This window comes from Rattus norvegicus, chromosome 1, assembly GCF_036323735.1.
Source record: "Rattus norvegicus strain BN/NHsdMcwi chromosome 1, GRCr8, whole genome shotgun sequence".
NCBI classification, from domain to species: domain Eukaryota; kingdom Metazoa; phylum Chordata; class Mammalia; order Rodentia; family Muridae; genus Rattus; species Rattus norvegicus.
Genome location: NC_086019.1, coordinates 264,313,543 through 264,335,742, shown reverse-complemented (window position 1 = coordinate 264,335,742; position 22,200 = coordinate 264,313,543). Strand labels below are relative to the sequence as shown.

The 22,200-nt window shown below is 44.2% G+C and overlaps 1 protein-coding gene across 6 annotated transcripts in view; it reads right to left on the bottom strand.

Annotated features, from left to right (window-relative positions):
• Acsl5 (acyl-CoA synthetase long-chain family member 5) overlaps positions 1–22,200 on the bottom strand; it is a 47,093-nt gene that overhangs the window by 6,201 nt on the left and 18,692 nt on the right. For 3 of the 6 annotated variants that reach the window (NM_053607.2, XM_039093168.2, XM_039093157.2), the window contains 13 exons: positions 20,284–20,468; positions 16,390–16,498; positions 11,167–11,231; positions 10,956–11,057; positions 9,505–9,604; positions 8,429–8,607; positions 7,646–7,678; positions 7,512–7,563; positions 6,700–6,773; positions 5,900–5,977; positions 4,725–4,859; positions 2,356–2,490; positions 1,286–1,381 (listed from right to left, as the gene is read on the bottom strand). In NM_053607.2, the coding sequence (NP_446059.2) occupies positions 1,286–1,381; positions 2,356–2,490; positions 4,725–4,859; positions 5,900–5,977; positions 6,700–6,773; positions 7,512–7,563; positions 7,646–7,678; positions 8,429–8,607; positions 9,505–9,604; positions 10,956–11,057; positions 11,167–11,231; positions 16,390–16,498; positions 20,284–20,439 (1,314 nt within the window). In that variant the 5' untranslated portion in view covers positions 20,440–20,468. Of the gene's footprint in view, positions 1–1,285; positions 1,382–2,355; positions 2,491–4,724; positions 4,860–5,899; positions 5,978–6,699; positions 6,774–7,511; positions 7,564–7,645; positions 7,679–8,428; positions 8,608–9,504; positions 9,605–10,955; positions 11,058–11,166; positions 11,232–16,389; positions 16,499–20,283; positions 20,469–20,655; positions 20,710–21,520; positions 21,613–22,200 lie in introns of those variants that run through there. The other 3 variants (XM_039093173.2, XM_039093177.2, XM_063276003.1) reach the window with 3 other exon arrangements.

The following is a 22,200-nucleotide window of genomic DNA, read 5'->3' as shown; positions in this document are numbered from 1 at the left end:
CATCTGTAGCTCTAGTCCTAGGGAATCTGACGCTGGCCTTGGCAGGCATGTACAGAGCAAAACACCCACATACATAAAATAATGTTTTATTTAAACAAAAAAGCAACAACAAAATCTTTAAAAGGAAGAAAAGAAAGGCCTGTCTCAGCCAATAAAAACCACAACAGAAAACTTTGATCAACTGGCATGCATATTGATTCCATTTTTATATAGCTATGAAAAAGATAGACCAAGAAGAAATGTTTAGCATAGAGGAGACGAATTTTCAGTTTATAGGGAACTCTTAGCCATGTCTGATGGAACTGAATCACCCTGTACCTGTTTTCTGTAAGAAAGCCCTAGAGTAACCTGTGGAAGAATGACAAGTGGCAGTGAGCAGTGAGATTTGGCCGCCATGTGTCTGAATGCATGGCCCATAGGGAGTGGCACTGTTAGGAGGTGTGGCCTTATTGGAGTAAGTGTGTCACCGTGAGAGTGGGCTTTAAGGTCTCTTATGCTCAAGCTACCTCCAACAACTCAGATCAAGATGTAGAACCCTCAGCTCCTTCTCCAGTACCATGTCTGCCTGGACGCTGCCATGTTTCCCACCATGATGACAATGAACCTCTGAAACTGTAAGCCAGCCCAAATTAAAGGTTTCTTCTTTATATGTATTGCCTTGGTCGTGGTGTCCCTTCACGGTAATAAAACCCAAACTAAGACATATTGATAAAAGAAACAGCACTAAAGTATTTCAATTGGAGGCAACTAACCGGCTACAAAACTTAACATTAGCAAGTGTGTGGGGAATGGAACTTGAGTGTGTATAAAAGACCTGCGCGAAAGTTTGGTGACGCTATTAATTAGCGTGTAATAGGTAAGGCCGGCAAGATGGGTAAAGGCACTTATTCCCAAACCTGAGGACCTAAGTTTTATCCTTGGGACTCACATGGTGAAAGAAAAGAACCTAAACTCTTAAACTGTCCTCTGACTGCCACACATGTGCTGTGGCTTGTGGACAGACTGTCAACGGTGACTCATTATTTGGGTGCTGTTGGGAAACCATGAATGACACTAACTAACCTTTTGGGTTAAGGAGTCCAGTAGGTGGAGTGATGGATATTTTAGAACCCTGATTCCATTTACAGAAAGATATGTATACTTGATACATGAAGAGGTGAGTAGTGGGGTCAGGTGTTTTCTCTTGTCTAAGAGCTGAGGTGTGGTCTTCTCTTCAATGCTTCTCATTTACAGTGTCATTCTTATTTGAATAGTGTGCTCTGTGGATGTAAATGTGAAATCTTACCCAGCATCCCATTGCAGCCCTGAAGAACGTCAAGACTGGAGTGGAGATAGGGGCGGCTCCAGTGATCATGAGACGAACCTTCCCACCCAGGCTGCTCTGTTCAGTGGAAACAAAAAGAGCTGTTGAGCCTCTGTTCTTCCTTTCCCTCTACTCTAGAATGGGTGAAGTCGCATACCCAGACGTCCAGCTTGGCTGACTTACAAGCACAGAGACTGCAGCTTGACACCTAGAGAACCACGAGGCAGGCTTTCTATCAGTGCCATCACCAGCATCCCTCAGAGAACTCAAGGGTTTGTTGCTATGGTCATTTTTTAAGTTCTTCAACTTATATCACTTATCAACTCAATGCAACCATACTGCAACTAAGTAAATAGAACTAAACAAAACTCAGCTAAGACAATACTGTAGAGTGCCAGCACCTACATAAAATGTGCTGTACACGTTCTCATTCCTCTTCAGTGTGAAGCTGCACAAGAGATCTCAAAGGTGGCTCGGTGGGTAAGGCATCTGCTGTGCAAGGACGAAGACCAGAGTCCAGACACTCAGAACCCAAATAAAGTCAGATTCAGTGGTGCACACCTGTAACCCCAACTCTCTTCTGTGAAGAGGTGGGAAGAGAAGGCACGAGAATCCCTAGACACTAGCAGGCCAACTAATAGACTACTATATACAGCTGTGAACAAGAGAGACACTGTCCCAGACAAGGAGGAAGGTGAGGCTTGAGATCTGAAGTTCTCCTCTGAGCCTACACATACAGCATGCCACATGCTTCCCCACCACCCCTACCCAAACACACACGCATGCACACACAAACACACACACACACACACACAAACACATACATATACATACAAACACACACAAACACACACACGTGCACACACATACAAACACACACATGCACACACATACAAACACACATACACACACACAAGAAAAGAGGCACAAAGAAAAAGGTGGGAGCAGGCATCAAAGATCTACGAAGATCTCTACTTAGGGTGCCACTACGACCTGAGAGGAGAGGGGTGCTAAGTGGCAGCCAGCCCTGCTGTCCAGTATATTCAACCTACTTGGATCTTTGAAAACACGAGCTTGTCCCACAAACTGTTCCGCCGAATGATGCCATTTCTCACTTCGTTGAATTTGCTGATGATAGCCAAGTTCAATAAGAACTTTTTCAAAGGTGTCTTGGCTTCATTTTGTACCTGGAGGGCGACAAAGCCTCTTGGTTAGACGACTCGAGGTACTTAGCAAAGCCATTTGGTAGTACCAAGATGCTAAGTCCTTGCTTCATAAGGAAGTGTCTCACATTTGTGAACTAGGTTGCTTACTAATGACAAGCCACACCCTGAAGCAAGTGACATTATTACATAATGCCCCAGACCTCAAAGACTCCAGGTCCCTAGGAAACAACTTCAGTAACTGAGACAAGCCAACCAAAAAAGACGGCCACCAGCACTGGCTTAAGATCAGATAGGAAATCACTCCAGGGGCATGACCACCCCGGAGCTTTTGACTTAGTAGCCCAGAGAAAGGTTTAGAGGTCTGGCTTTTAGGAATTAGTACCACCTCTGCTTTATAATATTTTTATCTCTTCCTGACCTAGAGAATTAGCATCATTAGAGCAAATGTCCCTTTAGCCACTTCCTACAGAATCTAGCAGAAATTCCTAATGGTGTTATTTCTCCCCTTTGGGCTTATACACTTGGTATCATTTTTCCCTGTTCACCTTATTTCCTCTTTTTCATGACCCTGGCATCCTTGTAACCCTGCAGTCCATCAATCATACTCCTGCGAGATGAAGCTCCCCATGTACAGCACACAGGAGCTTCCATTTTCAAAATGATACCCTAAACCCTATACTCCAGTCTTCAGGACCTCTCCATACTAGAAGGTGCACTCAGAATAGTAGAGCTCTCTCTTGTTCAGACGTATAGGATGCCTCTCTTGGCCTATGCTTCCATTTACAGGCTTGGAGACAGCCAGAGCTGTTCATCCTCTCCTCCCAGTTCAGGCTAGGATCCAGGCTGGGAGTGTCTACTCCTGTGCCTGTGACATCATTTACCTATGTCTCACCATCTGATTCTGAGGTGCACTAAATGCTGCCTACATTACGACGACAGGCCTGATGCTTCTCTTTACCACAAACTACTTACCTCTAACAGTCACATGACTAGCCCTCCTAACAAGTCACAGACAAAAAGAAAGCTAGGATCGGAAATGTATCTAATAAGATCTCCATTTTATGAAATAAGCTCTAGATTCAAATTATCTCTTATGTATTATTATTTTAAAATACTCCCTTTCAAAAATAAAAAGTTTAATAACACATAAATCATAGCGACCCAGTCTGGTGACTCCATAGTCTGATGAGGAACCGGAAGAGCTGTTAACAGGGCGTACAGTGTCCACACACCATCTGTGTTCTAGAATACTATCCATGCCTACCACAGCTCAGTTTGGTCTCTGGTAAGACAGAGTGCCAGGATCAGAATCTGAGGGGGAAATAATGGTGTCATTTTCTCCAGGTCTCTGGGCTAGCAGGCACTATATTGTATCACCTGGCTTCAAGTCCCAGTTCCCAATGGCCAATTGCAATCTAAGGCTTGGGTGAGAAACATACAAATTGAGCTTAGGATATCTTGTATCAGAAAGAAGGGCCCCATCATAGACTACTGGGGTCATATCCAAAAGATACGTAAGAATTTGATGGGCACACTTAGAATATCAATGAATGACTAAAATGAACAGAAAACTAACAGTATAAAGATGAGTTTACACTAATTTAAAAATCGTCACTGGTCACTTATGAGGATTGCTGGGACATGAATTCATTATACTTATGCTTGATAAGGGGAGAATAAAGTGTTAGGTCTCTATGGTAGAATGTCAGCTAAGGAATGTAAAAGAAGTAAGAGAGTTGGGGTTAGGAAAAATGCCATCTTGCGACCTCAGTGAACAGGGCTCAATGACAGCTAAAACCACTAGTGATAGTTTATTCTGGCCCCTTTGGCCATTAGCCATGATTTTAGGGAAATTCTTTAACACTCAAGGTTCTGCTTCCACATTGTCAGAGTTCTGTGAAAGAGTGTGGTTTGCTGTGTTTCTTAGGAGGGTTAAATGAGCAAACACATTTGAAATGTTTGCCTTGGTTTGGTGCCTTAGCAAAAAGCTAGATTACCAGCACATACAAATCAGAGGAAGATCTTTCCAGTGTGCTGGTTAAAAGCCGAAGTGCTTCTCCAAGTCTGAGTGTAGCACTTCCTCAGACCAGCAATATTATCCAAAGAAAAGGCTTATTTCCTGTGGCTTCTCACAGCTGTGGCTCCAACATGCTCATACAGATACTTGTTGGGACTCAGAGCCGGAACTGATTCTTGCCAGGATCCAGTCCCTCTGAGCCTTCTCAACACAATCCCAACAGAAGCAAGGCTCGTACCTTATCATAGACCCTGTTAAGGAGTCGAGGCACTGTGGGAAACACTGTGGGTTTCAAAGCCTTCATGTCATCAGGTAGCAACCGGATATCTCCTTGGAAGAACCCAATTTTGCCTCCACAGGAAAATATGACACCCTGGAAGAAGATGGAGGATAAGGCTCGGTGCCTCGGTCAGTGTAGGCAGTCCTGCCTCTGATGGATGTGAGCAAGAAACCGGAAATCGGCAGCTGTGTCCTTCTGCAAAACACCTGCTTCCTGCCGATCCAAATACCCAAGTCAGTCTCTGAGAGGCTCCCCCAGAACGGATAAAAACGGATTACTGTTGAAGTGGCAAGACAGATAACAGACTGTGGCGCTGTGGGTCCCGCCCTCAGGCTCTGCCACAGATCTGTCCCAGCCTATCCAAGATACCATCCTTCATGAGAAGCACGCATCTTGTGCACTAAAAAAAACTGCAGCCAGTTAAAATAAAAAATAAAAACAATAAATAAATAAATTAAATTAAAAAACATGCCTTCAATTAAGATTGTCCCAATTTGAGAAATACTAAAATATGTGTAAAGTTTTATTAGTAGCAATGTGGCATTTTGTACATCAACCAAGCATGTACTGGATGAAGAGATACTCGGTGCGGAGGGAGGGCATGAAAAGACCTCTTTCCCACAGCACCTGTGGTATTGAAATATTAGTGCTTCATTCATTCTCAAATTAGCTTCGGAATGGCTGGAAATTTTGGAGACCACTCCAAGAAGGGACACACACTGTGCTTGGCAATACCACCTTACACACTCAAGTGATATGTAAATTTGCTCCCTGGGGATAGCTGGATCAAATGCTTCCCCTTACTGCCCCACTGAAGGCATTTTCCTTAACCCTGGATCCTCTCAAAATGCTAATCAGTATATAAGTAAAAATGTCTGGTGAGTCCGCTCCGGCTTAAGAGAAAACAGACAATAAGAGCTCTGTGACGTCAAGAGCAAGCACTTACCTCCTTAGGTATTCAGACTTACTAGATGTAAGCCATGACTCAGAGAGACCAAGGGAGTGTGCTATGTCTGTGCTTGATTCTGTACAGAATGGACTAGGAATGTTTTACATCCCTGGATTTTGAATAAATGTGGAGCCAGCAAGTTAGGAACCCCCTTTCCTACCTGCTAGGCACACAGGACACTCACCTGGACAAGCCTCTCAAACATATGGGCCAAGGGAAGGTAGGATATGGTCACATCCTCGGGGGTGGGCTGGAAGATAGGCTGTAGACCGGGGACAAACAACAGTGGATTGGTCTTAAGTTTCTCTTCCAATAGAGATTTTAAAACTCCCCTTCTCCCTTTTGATTAAGCCTGTCTGACTGAAACCGTCCCATCTAACTGAGAGTAGAGAGAAAAAACTTGATATTTTGGCATCATCTTTAGATTCCTAAAATGCATAGCACGCAAACACCTCCCTGGGCACTTAATGTATTTCAGGATCTGATGTATCCTGTAACCATTCAGTGCAGCGGTCCTGAAACACTGAGGCTTGACATGCAGTCCTAAAGACTGTCTGTGTTTTCCATGCTTGTTATTGGTTTACATGCAAAACTCCCTATGGGCTCCTATGTTTAGCCGCTTTGTCCCCAGGTGGTACGACTGTCCTCTGGGGTTACAGAACTTTTACAAGGTGGAGCCTCACTGGAGGAAAGGGGTTACTTGGGGTGGATCTGGGGGTGTTGTACCCCAACCCCATTCCCTGTCTGCTGGTTCTTGATCCACCAATATATGAAGAAATCCCAGTTACACAGGCCTCACAATGGAGCTGCCTGGCATCATGTCACTCTGCAAATTTTAAGTCAAGTAACCCTCCCCTAGAAATCACCTACATCAGGCATTTTGTCACAGTGATGAGAAAAATAAACTTTAACCATGTTCCTCCTAAAAAAGCTTAAAGCCAAGTCACATTTTAGCAAGAGCCTCTTTTTTGACTGACCACTGACCTCCAGAAATTTGAGGAAAGCAGCCATGTTTGAAACGATATTTTGATGGGTCAGCATAGCTCCTTTGGGGTCACCTGTGGGAAGCAGAGGTGAAGAGAAAGGTCCTTAGCGTGGCTAATCTGTAACTTTTGACCTTGAAAGATGCTAAATTCAGTTTGGTTCTGTTCTAGAGACAAAAGTTGTCCTGTTGACTGGACCTTTCTGTAGGCATTCATGCCCCCCCAGAATTTCTCCCACTTTCTGTGTTACTGACCTCTGCCTTAACTTATAACACAGGCAGCATCTCAGATGATAACAGTAATACAGAAAGTTACAAATAAACTCTCCTTGTGCTGTTCACATGTTTAAGACTTTATACCTAAGATCTTGCAACAATATTGCTATGAAATTTATAAACCGGGCATACTGGAATAGTCCACAACAAATATAAGTAAACCATCTACTAAATGTTGAAACATAGGCATCTTGTGGAGAACCAACACTGAGTTACCCTGACTGAAACCATCCCAGTGGTACATCCATTAAACCATCCCAATGGTACGTTCTATGAAACTGTCCCCATGGTACATCTGATTGAAGCTGTAGAAGGGTAGAGGAAAAGGTGACACTTGGACCCCATCTGTAAGACTCGTAGCATCCACAGCATGCAGATGCTACCATTTATATTCAGGGGGTCTGTTGCCTTATGCTCCTGTTTTTCTATCTGGGAACCCATTCATAAATGGCTCAGGTTGTGAGCATGCAGGGACAGGGTGGCAGCATGGTATGTTCTAGCTCCCTGGGAGCTCTGTCAAGTTGTCACAGGCACTGACCTGTAGTTCCACTGGTGAAACAGATAACACTTAGATCCTCTGGGTTCGGAGGCTGGAGGAGGAGCACAAGGATGTTAGTCTGCAGTGAACCAAGAGTGGACTATACAAAGCTCAAATTCAGGAAGAACACTTACCACTGGTTTTTTGAAGTTCTCTTTGCCTAGATTCTAAGAGCACAGGAAATAAAAAACAACAAACAAACAAACAAAAAAGAGTCATTGAGGGTGGACAGACAGACCTGACAGTCAGCTCTTCCTTCCCCTGTTCTCAACCTCCCAATTTCCAACATGGAGTTAGCTCATAAACCAATAATGATAAACAATGGAAGCATCAAAGAAAGGCAGAAAGTTTCTCCACAATGTTAATCTAAAGTAAGTAGGTCTCAAACTTATCATTTTCTTAAGGTCCCATCATCAAAGATCATAATTAAACCTATCTTTCTTGGATGATATACCATGACTATGCCAGGATATGTGCTACGCTAGTCACTTTCCTGAGCAATTCACACACACACACACACACACACACACACACACACACACACACACACACACACTAATTCATTTAACCCTTGCCACCATATCTGTGAGATTAGGAACACTTTAATCTTCCATGTGTAGCTAGGGAGAGATGTAGCTTGTAACAGGTGAATAACTCGGGCAAGCTGCATCAGGGACCAGATTCATAAACATCCTTGGGGTTCTCTATCCATTCATTCTATACCCAGAAGGGTATACAGCTAGCCAAGGAAGTCTGTCCACCTCTGTCATGAGTTTTGTACTTGTCTTCAGGTTTCAGAGTCTGGTTCACATACACTCTCCTCGAATAACAGCAGCCCTCTGCTTCCGTGTGGACGGCCTGTGTCCTGCTCATGTGATAAACCGCCTACCTCATAGCACGCTGGCTTTGACTCTCACCTCAGCATCATGCAGAGACAACATCTCAATGCCACACTTCTCTCCTCGTTTCATCAGGTCATCATCGAAAGGGTCCATGAGGATGACTGTCTTCAGGCCTGGGGTAAGGTCCTTTTCCACATTTTCTATCAGCATTGTTGCTTTTTGGGGTGTATCACAGATCACCACGGAGATATCAGCTAAAAGCAGAAACCGAGTCAGAGGTCACCACCCTATTCGGTTAAATGCATGACTCTTTGGGGAAAAAACGGGGTAGGTATTAAATGTCAAAGCCAGTAGGATCCTGAATGAGACTGCATCTGGAAATAAGGTTTACAGAGTTCAAACGGAAATGCTCTACTGACTATAAAAAGGGAAAAGGAAAAACGATGAGTGTAGCTGGAATACCAGCCCTTTTATTTTCTAATGTTGCTGACAATTTTAGTGTCTAGAACTTCGTGAATCCTTTTGTTTAAGAAAACTCATCCAATACTGTCTCCTGGGTATATTTGTACCGCTGTTCTGCAGAGCGGGGAGCAGTTGAGGAAGGCGAGTGCAAATGGAATCTTTAGAAGGCAGATGGTTTATGATTCATAATGTCATCGTTTCTGTAGTATCTACTATTCAAACAAAGCTACTCAGCCTACAATGCAGAGACAAAAGACACTCCCTCAGGTGACTGAAAGGACACTGTTGCCAGTTGAACTTGGTCTCCTTTCTCTAACAGCGCCAGTGTTCTGTATATTTACAGTCCTATTGGTGCATATTGCTTGCATGTACTGAATTAAATGTTCAAGCTTTCAGAGGAGTAGGGAATGGTCCCTATGCTTACACTGTGACTTAGGCAGGCCCATTGCACGCAGACTTCTATTCCGTGTATTCAAAGTAGTCTGGCCTCTAAACTGTCCCATGTCATCTTAGGTTTGCCGGACCTCTTATCTAAGCGTACCTTTGTCACTGGGATTTTTGTAGTTTCTGTGTAAATTACATTCTAAATACTATAATATCAGAAATGTAAGAAAAAGGAAATAAAGAAAACTGAAGCATTATTCTTCATTGAGAAAGAATAAAATTAAAAAGTAACAGCGAAACGTTACCTCTGTTGATGACATAGATGATGGCTTCTGCTCCCAGTGTGTCATACAGGGGGACAGCTACCATGGAATATGTGTAACAGGCTAACTCGGAGATGACCCACTGCAGAGAAAAAGTTCAAGTTAAGTACCAGAAGTTGACTTTGAAGAGCGTTGATTCAGATATTCAACTAACGAATACTTACTGAGTATGCTTATTTTTTTAAACCTTTAGGAATGCCATAGAGATTGTCACTTAGCCTGCTATAAGGGGCATTTAAATAACTAAGTTAAGATATGCACAAAAATAACCATAAAGCCAAGGTAGACCAGCACACAGAAGAAAAGAGTGGTCATTTCACCCGTAAGAGATGTGGAAAGCATTGTAGAGACTACGAGAGGCAGAGACCCCTTTCAGGAGTAGAGGTCAAGAGTAACTGGTCCAAAGAAGCTGAGGAAGCTAGACAGAACTTCCAAGGATTGCTAATATTTGAGATAAAAAAATCTGAATACAGTGGAAATGAACAAAGAAAAAAAAACCATGGCCACTGTGCCCTCACACAAGCATGAGGAGTGTCACAAAGAAACATCGCTCATAACTGGTGGACTATGTCGTCTTACAGATTGATCTGTGTCCCTACCCTATTCATGTTGAAACTCTAATCCTCAGTAGGATATAAAGTTAAATATGAACATAAGAATATGACCATAATCCAGAGATGAAGAAGATACCTGGGGATGTATGTGCTCAGAGTAAGGACAGAGGGAGAGGCATAGTGAAAAGATACCCACCTGCAGATCATGGGAAATACATCAGGAGAAAGTCTCCTGTGGGCACCTACATCTACATCACTATGGTAGTCCTGGAAGACTGACTGATACCCTGGGTTTGATGTATCAGTCTTAGGCCAAATAAAGTCACTTTTTCTTACTGTAGCTCCCACACTGGGGTGCATAGTACTTTTCAGGACTTAATTTAAAAACCTAACTAGAGCAATGTCTCTAACAAATGCAAAGGGCCCTCAAAGTCTCTTTTTAAGGATAGCGGAACTTGGGCGTAAGATTATTTCCAACCATCCTACTGTGTAGTATCTACTTTGAGCTCACCATGGAAAGACAGTGACAGCCAGGCTCAACAGCTACGGCTGCACTGGTTTACTAAGTCAAATACAAAGTCTAATTCTAACACCGATTCATCTCGTTCTCCAGCACCTTCGAGATTTTATGGAGCCATCCCTCATAATGTCTTTATTTTTCCACATACGAAGATCAGAGTGACTTAAAATGATCCACACTGAAGTCCAACCACACAGGCTAGAGCATCAGACACTCAGCAGAGATTTAAGGAGCCTCGGAAGCCTGGCTCTTTTGAACTAAAAGAGTGGAATCTTTATATGGCTTGGGGAAATCATCAGCAAGGGTCAGAATGCTGTACTGGGGGACATCAATTCACTTAGTTAGCTTTGACACGGTACCTCTGGCCTATTTTGAGCAAAGATGCCAATAAATTGGTCCTGCGATGGCTTGTATCCTTTATGCAAAAGACAGGAGCCCAGGTACTCTGCTCGATCAGACACCTAGGAGAGAGGACACCTAGGTCAGGGAGAAGAGGTCAAGATCCAAACAAGGCCAAAGCAGCTCCTGGCACACAAGCAAAGGCATTTCCTAAGCATGAGCTTGACTTGCCTGCTTGTAGGATATCCACTTGTAGGGCTGGTTCGGCTTTCTGTATCCCAAGCAAGGTCCATTGTCTAAAGCACAAAACATTGGAAGCAAATCAATTCTAGCTGCGAATCATTTGGACCAGAGAAGAGAGAAGAGCACCCAGAAAAGGCCCAGACACCGAGGCTAAACCTAGCAAGGATCTGCATTTCTCAGGTGTCCATGAAATCCAAGGGCAAACATTTAGGAAATATTACAAGACAGTACCGTTGCCATAGCTATCATGATAAGATGGGCATTCAGGCCACCAATGTGTATAAGCCCAAGTGACATGAATTAGCTGCACACATAAAAACAAATAGCCTGGGGCTGGAGAGATGGCTCAGCAGTTAAGAGCACTGACTGCTCTTCCAGAGGTCCTGAGTTCAAATCCCCGCAACCACATGGTGGCTCACAACCATCTGTAATGGGATCCCGTGCCCTCTTCCGGTGTGTCCGAAGACAGTAACAGTGTACTCACATACATGAAATAAATAAATCTTAAAAAATAAAATAATAAAATAACAGCCTGTATTAAATGAGACAGAGAAAAAAATGAGCATCTCTGTAATAAAAATATGCTAATGACATAAAATCAAAATATGAATCATCATTCTTTTGACAACATTAATAATACTATTTCCTCCTCCCATTGTTCTTATCTGTGGTTTTGTACATATATGCCCATGCTCATATTTGGAATAAACAGAAGAATTTGGTGCTTCCTCCCCCAATTTGTTATAAACATTGCCATGCTATTTTTTCTCTGTGGAATTTGAACAGCCATCTGACAAAGGACTCTACAGTCCTCGACTTTACTTCATTGTGGATCTATACAGTTGTTTCAAGTGCCTCACTCCCTCTAAATAATGCTATGGCGAATATTATCAAATTTACCGTTTCAATTTAGAGTATTTCCTCAGTGTGCTTTAGTGTGAAATAAGAGGGGTAGATAGTTTTGCCCCCACTGTGCGTGGTGCCACTCCCAAGCAGGTGGGCCTGGGGTGCATTAATACCCAGGCAGGCAAGCCGCACACTTCCACCGTTCTTATCTTTGCTTCCTGCTCGAGGTCCAGCCCTGACTTGCCTCAGTAACCAACTAGGAAAAGGAAGTGTTAAGTCAAGCCACCCCTACCTTCCCCAGTTACTTCTGGCCATGACTTTGATCACAACCATAGGAAGCAAACTAAGGCAGAAGGGGCGGAGACTTTGACACTCGGCTCTGAGTACCTTGGCCAAACTGTTGTAAACAATTACTTTTGTTCACACAATTGAGTTTTAACACACTCTCACGGATGTAAACAGTGTTGTTTAAAATGGATTTCTGGCTTTATAGATTTGGAAAGTTATTACTTTCATCTGTTTTAACAACTAACGAAAATGGATCTTTCCCACGTTGTTATATTTTTATCTATTCCCATGGGTCAGCTGTACACGTACTCGTTTCTGTGAGCCCGTCTTCTAAGATGTAGAGCCTTAGAAAAGAACATGTTTGCCTTCAATAGTTCCCCAATTTGTGTCTTACACTGGACAGCAAGAGAATTCAACTTATAAACCTCTAAACCACGTGGCCTACCTTAAAATCAGAACAAGTCTGGGGATTCTGGGAGTGTGGCTCAGCGGTAGAACATGGACCTGGCATGTACCAGGCCCTGGGGTCAGCCCACAGCACCCTCAACAGAAATAGACACGAATGAACGAGTGAAGAGTCCAAGGGCTCAGACAAATGCTGAGAGGAATTCAGGGCTTTGCCAAGGGAATCACAGCTGAGAACCAAAGGCAAACACGTGAGTCTCGATTGTATGATGAAGGAAGAAGAGAAGCAGGAAAGAGATAGCCACGTCCATTAGGGAGATAAGAACAATGACCGAGGACAATGGCTAAGAGGAACTCCACCACTTCCTGCTCAAACAGCTACAGGAAAGGCCCAGAAGTAAAACTTCAGGCAAATATTCCCTGGAGTGCGCAGGTCCTGATCTGCCCATTGACCACAGCCACTGATCCCCTGGGCCCTCCAGAGAGCGCTTTTGTCCTGCAATTAGTCTTTAATGACAGCTACTGTTGATTGAATGCATGTGCCCCAGCAGGCACAAGCCTGCTCTTCCCAGCTATTGTCATCCCCGATGTAATAAGAACTATAAAGGCCTGGACTGAACCAATTCAAAGCTCGTCTAATAAGAGGGAGAGTCCATGGATGTGGAGGAGACTCTCACGCCTTCTCGTTACTTCCTGATTAATAATACTAGCAGCAGAGGACGCTAGCCAAGAAGCCAAATAATTAGCCCAAAGGGTGACAGCTCAGATCTCATTAAACTCCATGTTCCGTCAGCTTTCGTTTGCAACCTCCTACCTTGTTTAACTTACTCAACTCGGCCTTGCTTGGGTTCTAAGGCATGGCTACTTTCCAAGAGTGCAGGTGAGAACAAGGCCATAACCAGACGGACACCCAGAGCTAAACAGTTTGAAGGGCATACAGAATCCCCAGAACCCCTCTTTTGAACGCGTCCTAAGAATCAACAGGTCTCGTTTTTCTGGAATTCTGATTCAATAGGGAAAAAAAAAGCTGAACCAGAGAGTACACGTTTTAACCAATATTCCCCGGTAAGTCTGGGAGTCAAAAGGACTGGTTGATATATTCAACCCCAGATAACACCTGCGTTCATAAGCCATATCAACCTTACCACTTGAACTCTAATTTATTTAAATTTTTCAAAAGACGCTGAATAAAATGTCTCCTTCTCGGTCACATGTGACATACAGAATGCCTTGGGTTTAGTTGAAAACCAGCATATAGTCTAGGTGTTGAACAGACCTTCTACAGACAGGACACCACAAGGAAATTGGGTTCTAGTCATCCACTACCTCAAGTCCCCAGAAAAGTAAAGCCTTGAGTGTTTGGTTTTCTTTCTGTTATCTGCACGGAATTCAAACAAGTGCTGATTTAGACCCAGAAGTGCTACGCACAGGCTCTTGTAGAGACATCCTACGGAAAGTTTCCTTACCTGACTTTATATCTCTACAGAGTCTAGGAACCGCACTGAGAGAGAAAACATGCCTCATGTTTTATTGGGACTGACTTGAGACATGTAACATGATTACTTCCAGTGGCATTTATTTTCCTGCACACAAAAAAACCCTACATTCTTTTCTAATTTCTCAAAAAAATTATATTGTTTGATAAACTCTATTTGTGCAATGTATTGTGCATCTAATTTGCATTTTAAAAGTCAAACCCTGGAGTCTGCTCTAAGTTTAAAATCAAAATTAATAGGTGTGTCTTTTTGTAAACACTGGGTCTTAAGGGCTTATCTATAGTCGAGCATAAACACAGGCAGGTAGTTAATAAAAATCTACACTGAGGGGTTGGGGATTTAGCTCAGTGGTAGAGCGATTGCCTAGCAACCGCAAGGCCCTGGGTTCAGTCCCCAGCTCCGGAAAAAAAAAAAAAAATCTACACTGAACAAAAGAGGAAAATATGGTGCAAATTTAAAGTAAGTTTATCAAGTTTTCTATCACTGTGACAAAATGCCATGACCAAAAGCAATTTGGAGGTAAAAGGGTTTCTTTCACTTACTTATTCTGGTAACCACCAAGGGGAGTCAGGGCAGGAACTCACACAGGACAGGAATATGGAGAGAAGCAGGAGCCAACACAGAGGCCATGGAGGGGTGCTTACTGTGCTCATCGTGGCTTTCTCAGCCCAGGGGTGACACTACCCATCATGAGGTGGGCCCTCCTTTATCAATCACTAGTTGAGAAAATGCCTGCAACCCTATCTTATAATCTTCTCACAAGAAGTCCACATTTTTAATAATATCTCAAGTCATTTTAGACATTTACTGTCTTATCTTGAATAAAAAATATACAAAGAAAAATGTGTATATTGTATATGTACGATATATATAAAATGTATGTATACATATTTATATATACCACATTTCCTTAATCCATTCCTCTATTCCTAGACACCTAGGTTGGTTCCATACCTTAGCTATCGTGATGTCTCTGTGATGAGCTGAATTGGAGTCCTTTGGAGTAAATATTCAGGAATAGTTGTAGCTGGGCCATGTGGTTTAGTTTTGTGAGGAACTAATGTCTGAACTTTATTTTAGGGAGAATGGGGGAAATGTTACATTGTATACTTGCGCAAATGTGTCCTATGTAGTCGGATCACGTACAATGAATGCACACAATCAAAATTTAAAATGTGCTACTAATTTTCAAAGGACAGGCTAAAAAACAAATCTTTACTAATGAGGAATAACTAGTTTAGTTACAATATTGACCAATTTACGTAACAGAATCATCAAACTGCATCCTAACAGGTATAGGCTTAAGTAACAACCCCAAACCTTTGTACTTCTGGGACCTTGTAAGTGTTCTTGAACCTTGGAGTCTCCAATTCCTGGTCTTTAAGATAGAGAGTAACAGTAATTAGCTAGCAGAGTGCATAGGTAACTGTTGTAGCCGTTGCGCAGTTAGTTTTTCCTGAGGGTCGATGATACATTGAAAGGGTGGAAGAGATAAAGGCCACACCAGCAAACTGACACAAGGCAGAGTGCTGCTCCCAAGATAAAGGATACAGAGAGTCGCAAGCCAGACACTTAAGAAAGGAAACTTGGGCATCTAGCAATGGACTCAACAGTAGGAGACTTGCTAAAGCTTCAAAACCTCATTTGTTCCAAAGGAACTTAACAAAACCCGTGGGTGTTTCATTTGCTTTGTTTTGTTTTGTTTCATTTCGTTTTGTTTTGTTTTGTTTTCTCAAGGCCACAGATGACTATGTGATATTAAGACAGCATGACTAGAAGCTTGATGCAGAGGTCAAACTAGAGCTTAGAACTTCTCCAAGCTTCCACTATTAATCTTGACTCAGGTTGTTTATATGCATTTACTGCAAGGAGATATATTATCAACAGATGTTCTGTGAACAAACATAGTGTGTGTGGAAACGCCTGCCTACACAGCGCTGGTTCAGGTGTGGGCAGGCGGTTTCTTCTGTGTTGAGAACCCTTTTAGAGAGCAGTGAAACCTGATGTGGAAGAACTGAATTCTGAGCTCTTCCCAGCAGGCCTCACTCTGACATGGTGGTTTATGTCTCTGCTGTATCCTGAGGCTCTTTATGGTTTAGAAGACAGTCAGGGAGGACCAGGATGAACCGAAGCCAACTGGGGTTTCTTTTAGACATGGCCAAGTGACCAGGCTTACCAGACACAGCAAGTCCTCTTTGGAAAACTTCATACAACGTCTTGGCGTCTGAGAAGTAATAAAGGATTAGGTCATTGTTCTTCTGGAAAGCGCCTCTCCGTGCTCCTCCCTAGAACACAAGACCCAGTGTGAGTTTCTCTCCACTCTCTCCAAAACTTTCATGGGCTGAGATACCATAACTGCTGACTTCTGAAGTCACCGGGACATAATCTTCCTCAGTCAACTTTTTTTTTTAAATTTAATATATATGAGTACATTATAGCTGTCTTCAGACACACCAGAAGAGGGCATTGAATCCCATTACAGATGGTTGTGAGCCACCATGTGGGTGCTGGGAATTGAACTCAGGACCTCTGGAAGAACAGTCAGCGCTCTTAACCACTAAGCCTTCTCTCCAGCCCCTCAGTCAACTTTTAAAATTAAATTTGTTCATTGAAACTTTCACGCAGGCATCTGACCACACCTACCCCCTACCCTCTCTGCCTCTTCCTAGTCCCACCTCTCCCCCTCCCTCAAGTCCTCCTTTCTTGTCTTTTTTTTTTTTTTTTTTAAGCTCAGAATCTATATAAACTGAGGTCATGACTTCTCCATCTTCTGGCTAAGGTTTTCTTTTTATTGTGGATGAGAACAACCAGGGGCATCCAGAAGCACCCAGAGCAGAGAGACAAATAGGTGACCATGGTCATCAGATTGGACCTGAGTATGAGGATTAGATCAGGAACAGGGAGGGAGGGACCTGGAGAGAGACAGAGACAGAGCATATACAAATGGGGTTCAAGAAGAAAGATTAGTGACCGGAAGGAAGCCCGAGAGCTGGAGGGAGTCTAGCTAGGACCCTAGCATGCAGCGCACAGTTGGAACATGTACTAGGCACCTGCAGGGATTCTGGCTTGGGCTTTGGCATGCTAATAGGTGCTGGTAAGTATTGGCGGCAGCCCTGTTTCTTCTGCCAGTGATAAGGGTGAGTGGCTCCTTTGTCAGAGGGAAACCGGTTTCACTGGTTCCTCAGGAATGCTGGCCTTTGTCTCCTACATACCAGGACTACCTTTTGAGTCCAAGGAAGTAGAATTTTCCTGGGACCTGAATCCACCAGAGTGTGAGTGAAGAACAATCCAGAGGTCTGTGGGTAATTACCAGTGGCTACCCCACTGAATTCCCACACACACAGCAGCTTCTAACAGTTCCCCCAGCGGAGTCAGAGCATAGCACCATCAGCACCTCCTCCTTCCATGCTTAATCAAAAAAAATTAATGTTTTTATTTATTTATTGCACGCATGTGTGTATGTGTTGGTATGTGTGCCGTAGCACATGTGTGGAGTTCAGAAAGCAGCATGGAGGTGGCTCTCCTCTCCTACCATGTGGACCCTGTTAGGTCTCAAACCAGACAAATGACTGATGTCTACCATATCAAAGCAGACCTGGCAGCCAAGTTCTCCCAACATCCCTCTGTCCTACCTGTTACGGGGTTATGGTTGGCATGCCCCACTCCCTAACCTAAACCTCTCCAGCTGCTCTTCTTCCAGCGGCCCTCCCCATATCCAGCCATTTTGGTTACCAGACCATTTCATCTACCTCACCCTCTGGGCCTCTTGGTCTGACTCTTTCCCTCGCCCCCACGGCTCAGCTCAGTGTCATTTTTCCTCTGGACTCTCCCAGATGTCCTTGTCTCTAGCTACGCTCTCTCCCTCCTATCTACAATAAACCTTCCCCTCTTCCACCATGCAGAGGAAGCAGTAATGCCCTCCCTTTTTATTCCTTTTTTCATGAATCTGGTGCAGGAACCTGGGATTTGTATATAAGAGTCCCCTTCCAAGGAACGTGGCCTCTCTGAACCAAGCTGCTGATTTGACTCTCCTAAGGTATGTGTGGATCATTTGTTTCTGCTGGCTCTGGCCACCCGTCAAATTTCGCCCCACATTCTATTTTTTCTTTTTTTTCCCCCCCATCTTTATTAAATTGGATATTTCTTATTTAAATTTCAATTGTTATTCCCTTTTCCGGTTTCCAGGCCAACATCCCCCCAACCCCTCCCCTCCCCTTCTATATGGTTGTTCCCCTCCCCATCCTCCCCCCATTACCGCCCTCCCCCCAACAATCACGTTCACTGGGGGTCCAAGGGCAGGACCAAGGGCTTCCCCTTCCACTGGTGCTCTCACTAGGCTATTCATAGCTACCTATGAGGTTGGAGTCCAGGGTCAGTCCATGTATAGTCTTTGGGTAGTGGCTTAGTTCCTAGAAGCTCTTCACCCCACATTCTAGAGCCCACCTTCTCAGCTACTCCTCCTCTCCACACACTTTAACAATTCCTCACCACAGGTTTCTTTAGCTCCTTGAGCCTTCTACACCCTCCCAAGGCACCTGCCTGGACATTCTCAGCTCAGGCTGCTTTACCAGATCCCCTTTCTCTGGTCTCTAATCTCTCTAGCCTCCCACTAGGAACTGCAGTCACATAGCTTCTGGTCTCACCTCCCTCCTACCTTTTTATGTCTTTTTTTTTTCATTCATTCCCAGGGGACTGAACTCATGCAGTAAGCCCCTTTCCCCACTGAGCTATCTCTGCAGCCCCCAGTCAATGTCTTCAACCTAAAGTTGTGGTACGGTCATGTATAATTTACATGCACATACCCATGCAAGTCCATGTGTGTGAATGTCTGTGTACATGTCTCCACGTGAGTATGTGTACGTACGCCTGAGTATGTGAAGAGAGAACTCATGAACACAGAGAGCTTGTGACACTTGAGTGTCACTGACGTCAGACCTGGGTGTCACGCCCTTACGGTCATCTTTAAATTAGAGTAATTTATTGTGTCAGAATAAAGTGTGGGTGTGCATACCGTGGCACGTGCGTGGGAGGCAGAAGACAAATCTGTGAGGCTGGTTCTCCCATCTTCCCACAGCTTCTGGGCATTGAACTCGGGTCTCCAGCCCACAGAGCAAGCATTTGTATCCACTAAGCATTCTACTAACAAAAACAGCTGGGAATTATGTAGAATCAGAGTTGGTGGATAACTCTGAGTCTTGCCTGCTGTTTTTTATGAATAAAGTTTTATTGAACACAGTCCTGATCATTTATGTACCTGTTGCTGGTGCTTTCACTCTCTAACAGCATTAAGCGGAGGCCAGCTCCAGACGCCTCTTACAGAGGGAGGGTCCCTTGCTTTAAGGGAGACAAAAAGATGGTTGGAAGGAAACCATAGACGCAGAGGGGGAGGAGCCTAGATGACTGAGGATGGCTTCCCGAGAATAGGAAGGTGCATCACTGAAGGAGATGTGGACGGTGGAGGGGTCAAGATACAAGTGTGGAGGCAGTTGAGAGGAAGACTGAAGGTGATGGTCTATAAATGGAGCAGGCGAGGGAGGCTGTGGGTAGAGTAGGAGGGCGCAAGTGGCCAGAGACAAGGGTGCTCTTTACTCTCAAGAGGGAACTGGATGGAAACGGATGGTGCTCGCCACTTGTGGAGGCTGAGGGAAGGAAAGGCAGGGGAACTCAAGAAAACAGTCTCGGCCACCTCACACACTGGGTGTTTCCACGAAGCTGGTCTCCTAGCAGAGTATCTCCCTAAATGGTAGACGGTAAGTATTTTAGGCTTCATAGAACACATATAAGCTGACCTTTATAGACAATTTACCTAGTTAAAGATTTGAAAACCATCTTAACTCTGTCCTTAGTTTACATCTGCCCAGAAAGGGGAGAAGTTAGCAACCCATGATCTAGACCACCACCGTCTAGTGATGGTTTTATTGTGTTTCAAGGGAAATTTGCTGACAACAGACATTTATTTACATTTGCAGGTTGAAGGTTCACTTCCCCACGTTTTTCCCCTTCGTGTTACACCCCAGGGTTTGAATCGCAGTTTGTGCTTAGTCAAGGCTGACAAACTGAAGGCCATTACCTCAATCCCTACAGACTGGTTGTCCAAGTCAATGAGAGGTAAGACTGGCTGAGGTCTGTTGATCAGCCACAGGAAGATAGCCGTTCCAAATGTCAGGAGGCAGATCAGGGCCGGGGTCGGAAGTGGGGAAAACAAGAAGTTAAAAATAAAAAGCATCTTTGTGAATACCAACAGGAAATTCAGACCTTAAAAAAAAAAGAAAAACAAAGAAAAAGTTAGAGGAAGTGGATATATTTTTATGTTATGTTTTACTTTGTTTATAGAGGTACACACGTCTCTCTCTCTCTCTCTCTCTCTCTCTCTCTCTCTCTCTCTCTCTCTCATGTTCTCTCAACAGAGCTGGGCCTCTCTAGAGTTTCTAGCACTGTTTACCTTGGCAATGTCGAAAATAATGGAAGCGGTCTCCACCCCAGCCACTTGACCGTCCTCACACAAGGCAGAAGGGATCAAAGAAGACAAGTTAATCATTTCCCAATTGCGAGAGCCAACTGCCTCTTTGTTTGTGGCCCACAGAGCCTAGAAGGCCACCTCACCACCTATCACAGTAGGGAGAGTGAACCAAACAGCTTCTCCCACTCAGGCAGAGTCCAGCTCTTCCGCCTGGGCTCCCCTGGGGCGTAAACTAAACAGAAGGGACCTCTACAGAGGTGATGTCACGGCTTTCACAAATCAATCATCCTGCACGAAAGACATTTCCTGCTGGCCAGATAGGCACCGCTTGTTGCTTTGTGTTCTGAAGCACCAAGTGGGTAACTAAGAGTAACTAAAACGCAAGCTCCCGTGTCCAGTATCCTGCATCCCCATCACAGAAGCCCCGGGGAACCATTTCTCCCGAGATCAACATCGGAGGTACAGAGAAAGGTTGTCAAGAATGTGCTCGATACACGATGAGCAAGTAGGAAAGGCTCTTGAAGGAACCAGAGCACACACACTTCCCATGACTTTTCCAGCCACCCCATAAGTGAGCCAGCCTTTCTGTCTGTCCTTTCATAAGGTTCAGACTTGGACAGGCTAATAGCAGCCAATGAGTAACGATTATGCCCAGCCCTAAGCGGAGTCGGATAACAACATCATGAGGTACCTTCACTGAACACGAAGCTTCTAAGAGGGGCAACGACTTTTCCAAGCGCACAAGCTTGTTTTCCTTGTTCCTTCCCTAGAGCTATCCTCACACACCTAGCTGTTTTCTTATTGTTTCTAGGCTCAGGGCTCAGAAACCAAATATCTGGGGCCTTACAGATCACAGCAAATGAAGTCACAGATCTGCATTCTTCAAACTTGACTGCAACACGCAGCAGAGCAGCATCTCAGAGTCCAGGCCAACTGATCCTACTCAAAATCAAAATGGCAAAAACAAGCCCAATAAAACGTTTTGTCAGGTCAGGATCTTAGCTATGCTTAGAGTTTTGTGAGGCAGCTGCCAGTAGTTGGCCTCTGGAACCTTCTTCAGTGAAGGCAATTCTTCCTTCCCATCCAAAATAGTCTTAAGACATCGGGGAGGGGTTTCTTTTAGGGATTGGAGGGGAAGAACAAATGCAAGAAAGAATTCCAGGACACTGTTCTCATGGTGGGTCCCTTGCCTAACTATGGAGTAGTTACTTTCCATTTTATGGAAGAAAATGAAACTCCAAAGGCAGAGACAACAGCTCTGAAACGCCATGCTTTCTACATTGAGTCCAGGGGTAGAAAATAAAAGAGAAACAGGAGCCGAGTGTTACCCAAGCTGGAGTGTGAAGCATTAGAGAACAATCGTGACTCCCTGGCAGGGTTCTAATAGCTGGGACTTGGGAGTCTAGCTACACCTGGGCTTTCCAACCACGAGGGTCTCCGGGAGCCAAAGTGTGTAAGAGCAGCCACGTAGGTCACCATCTTTAGGACAGCTATTCCAAGCCAGTATGGAAGGGAGATAACCCCAGG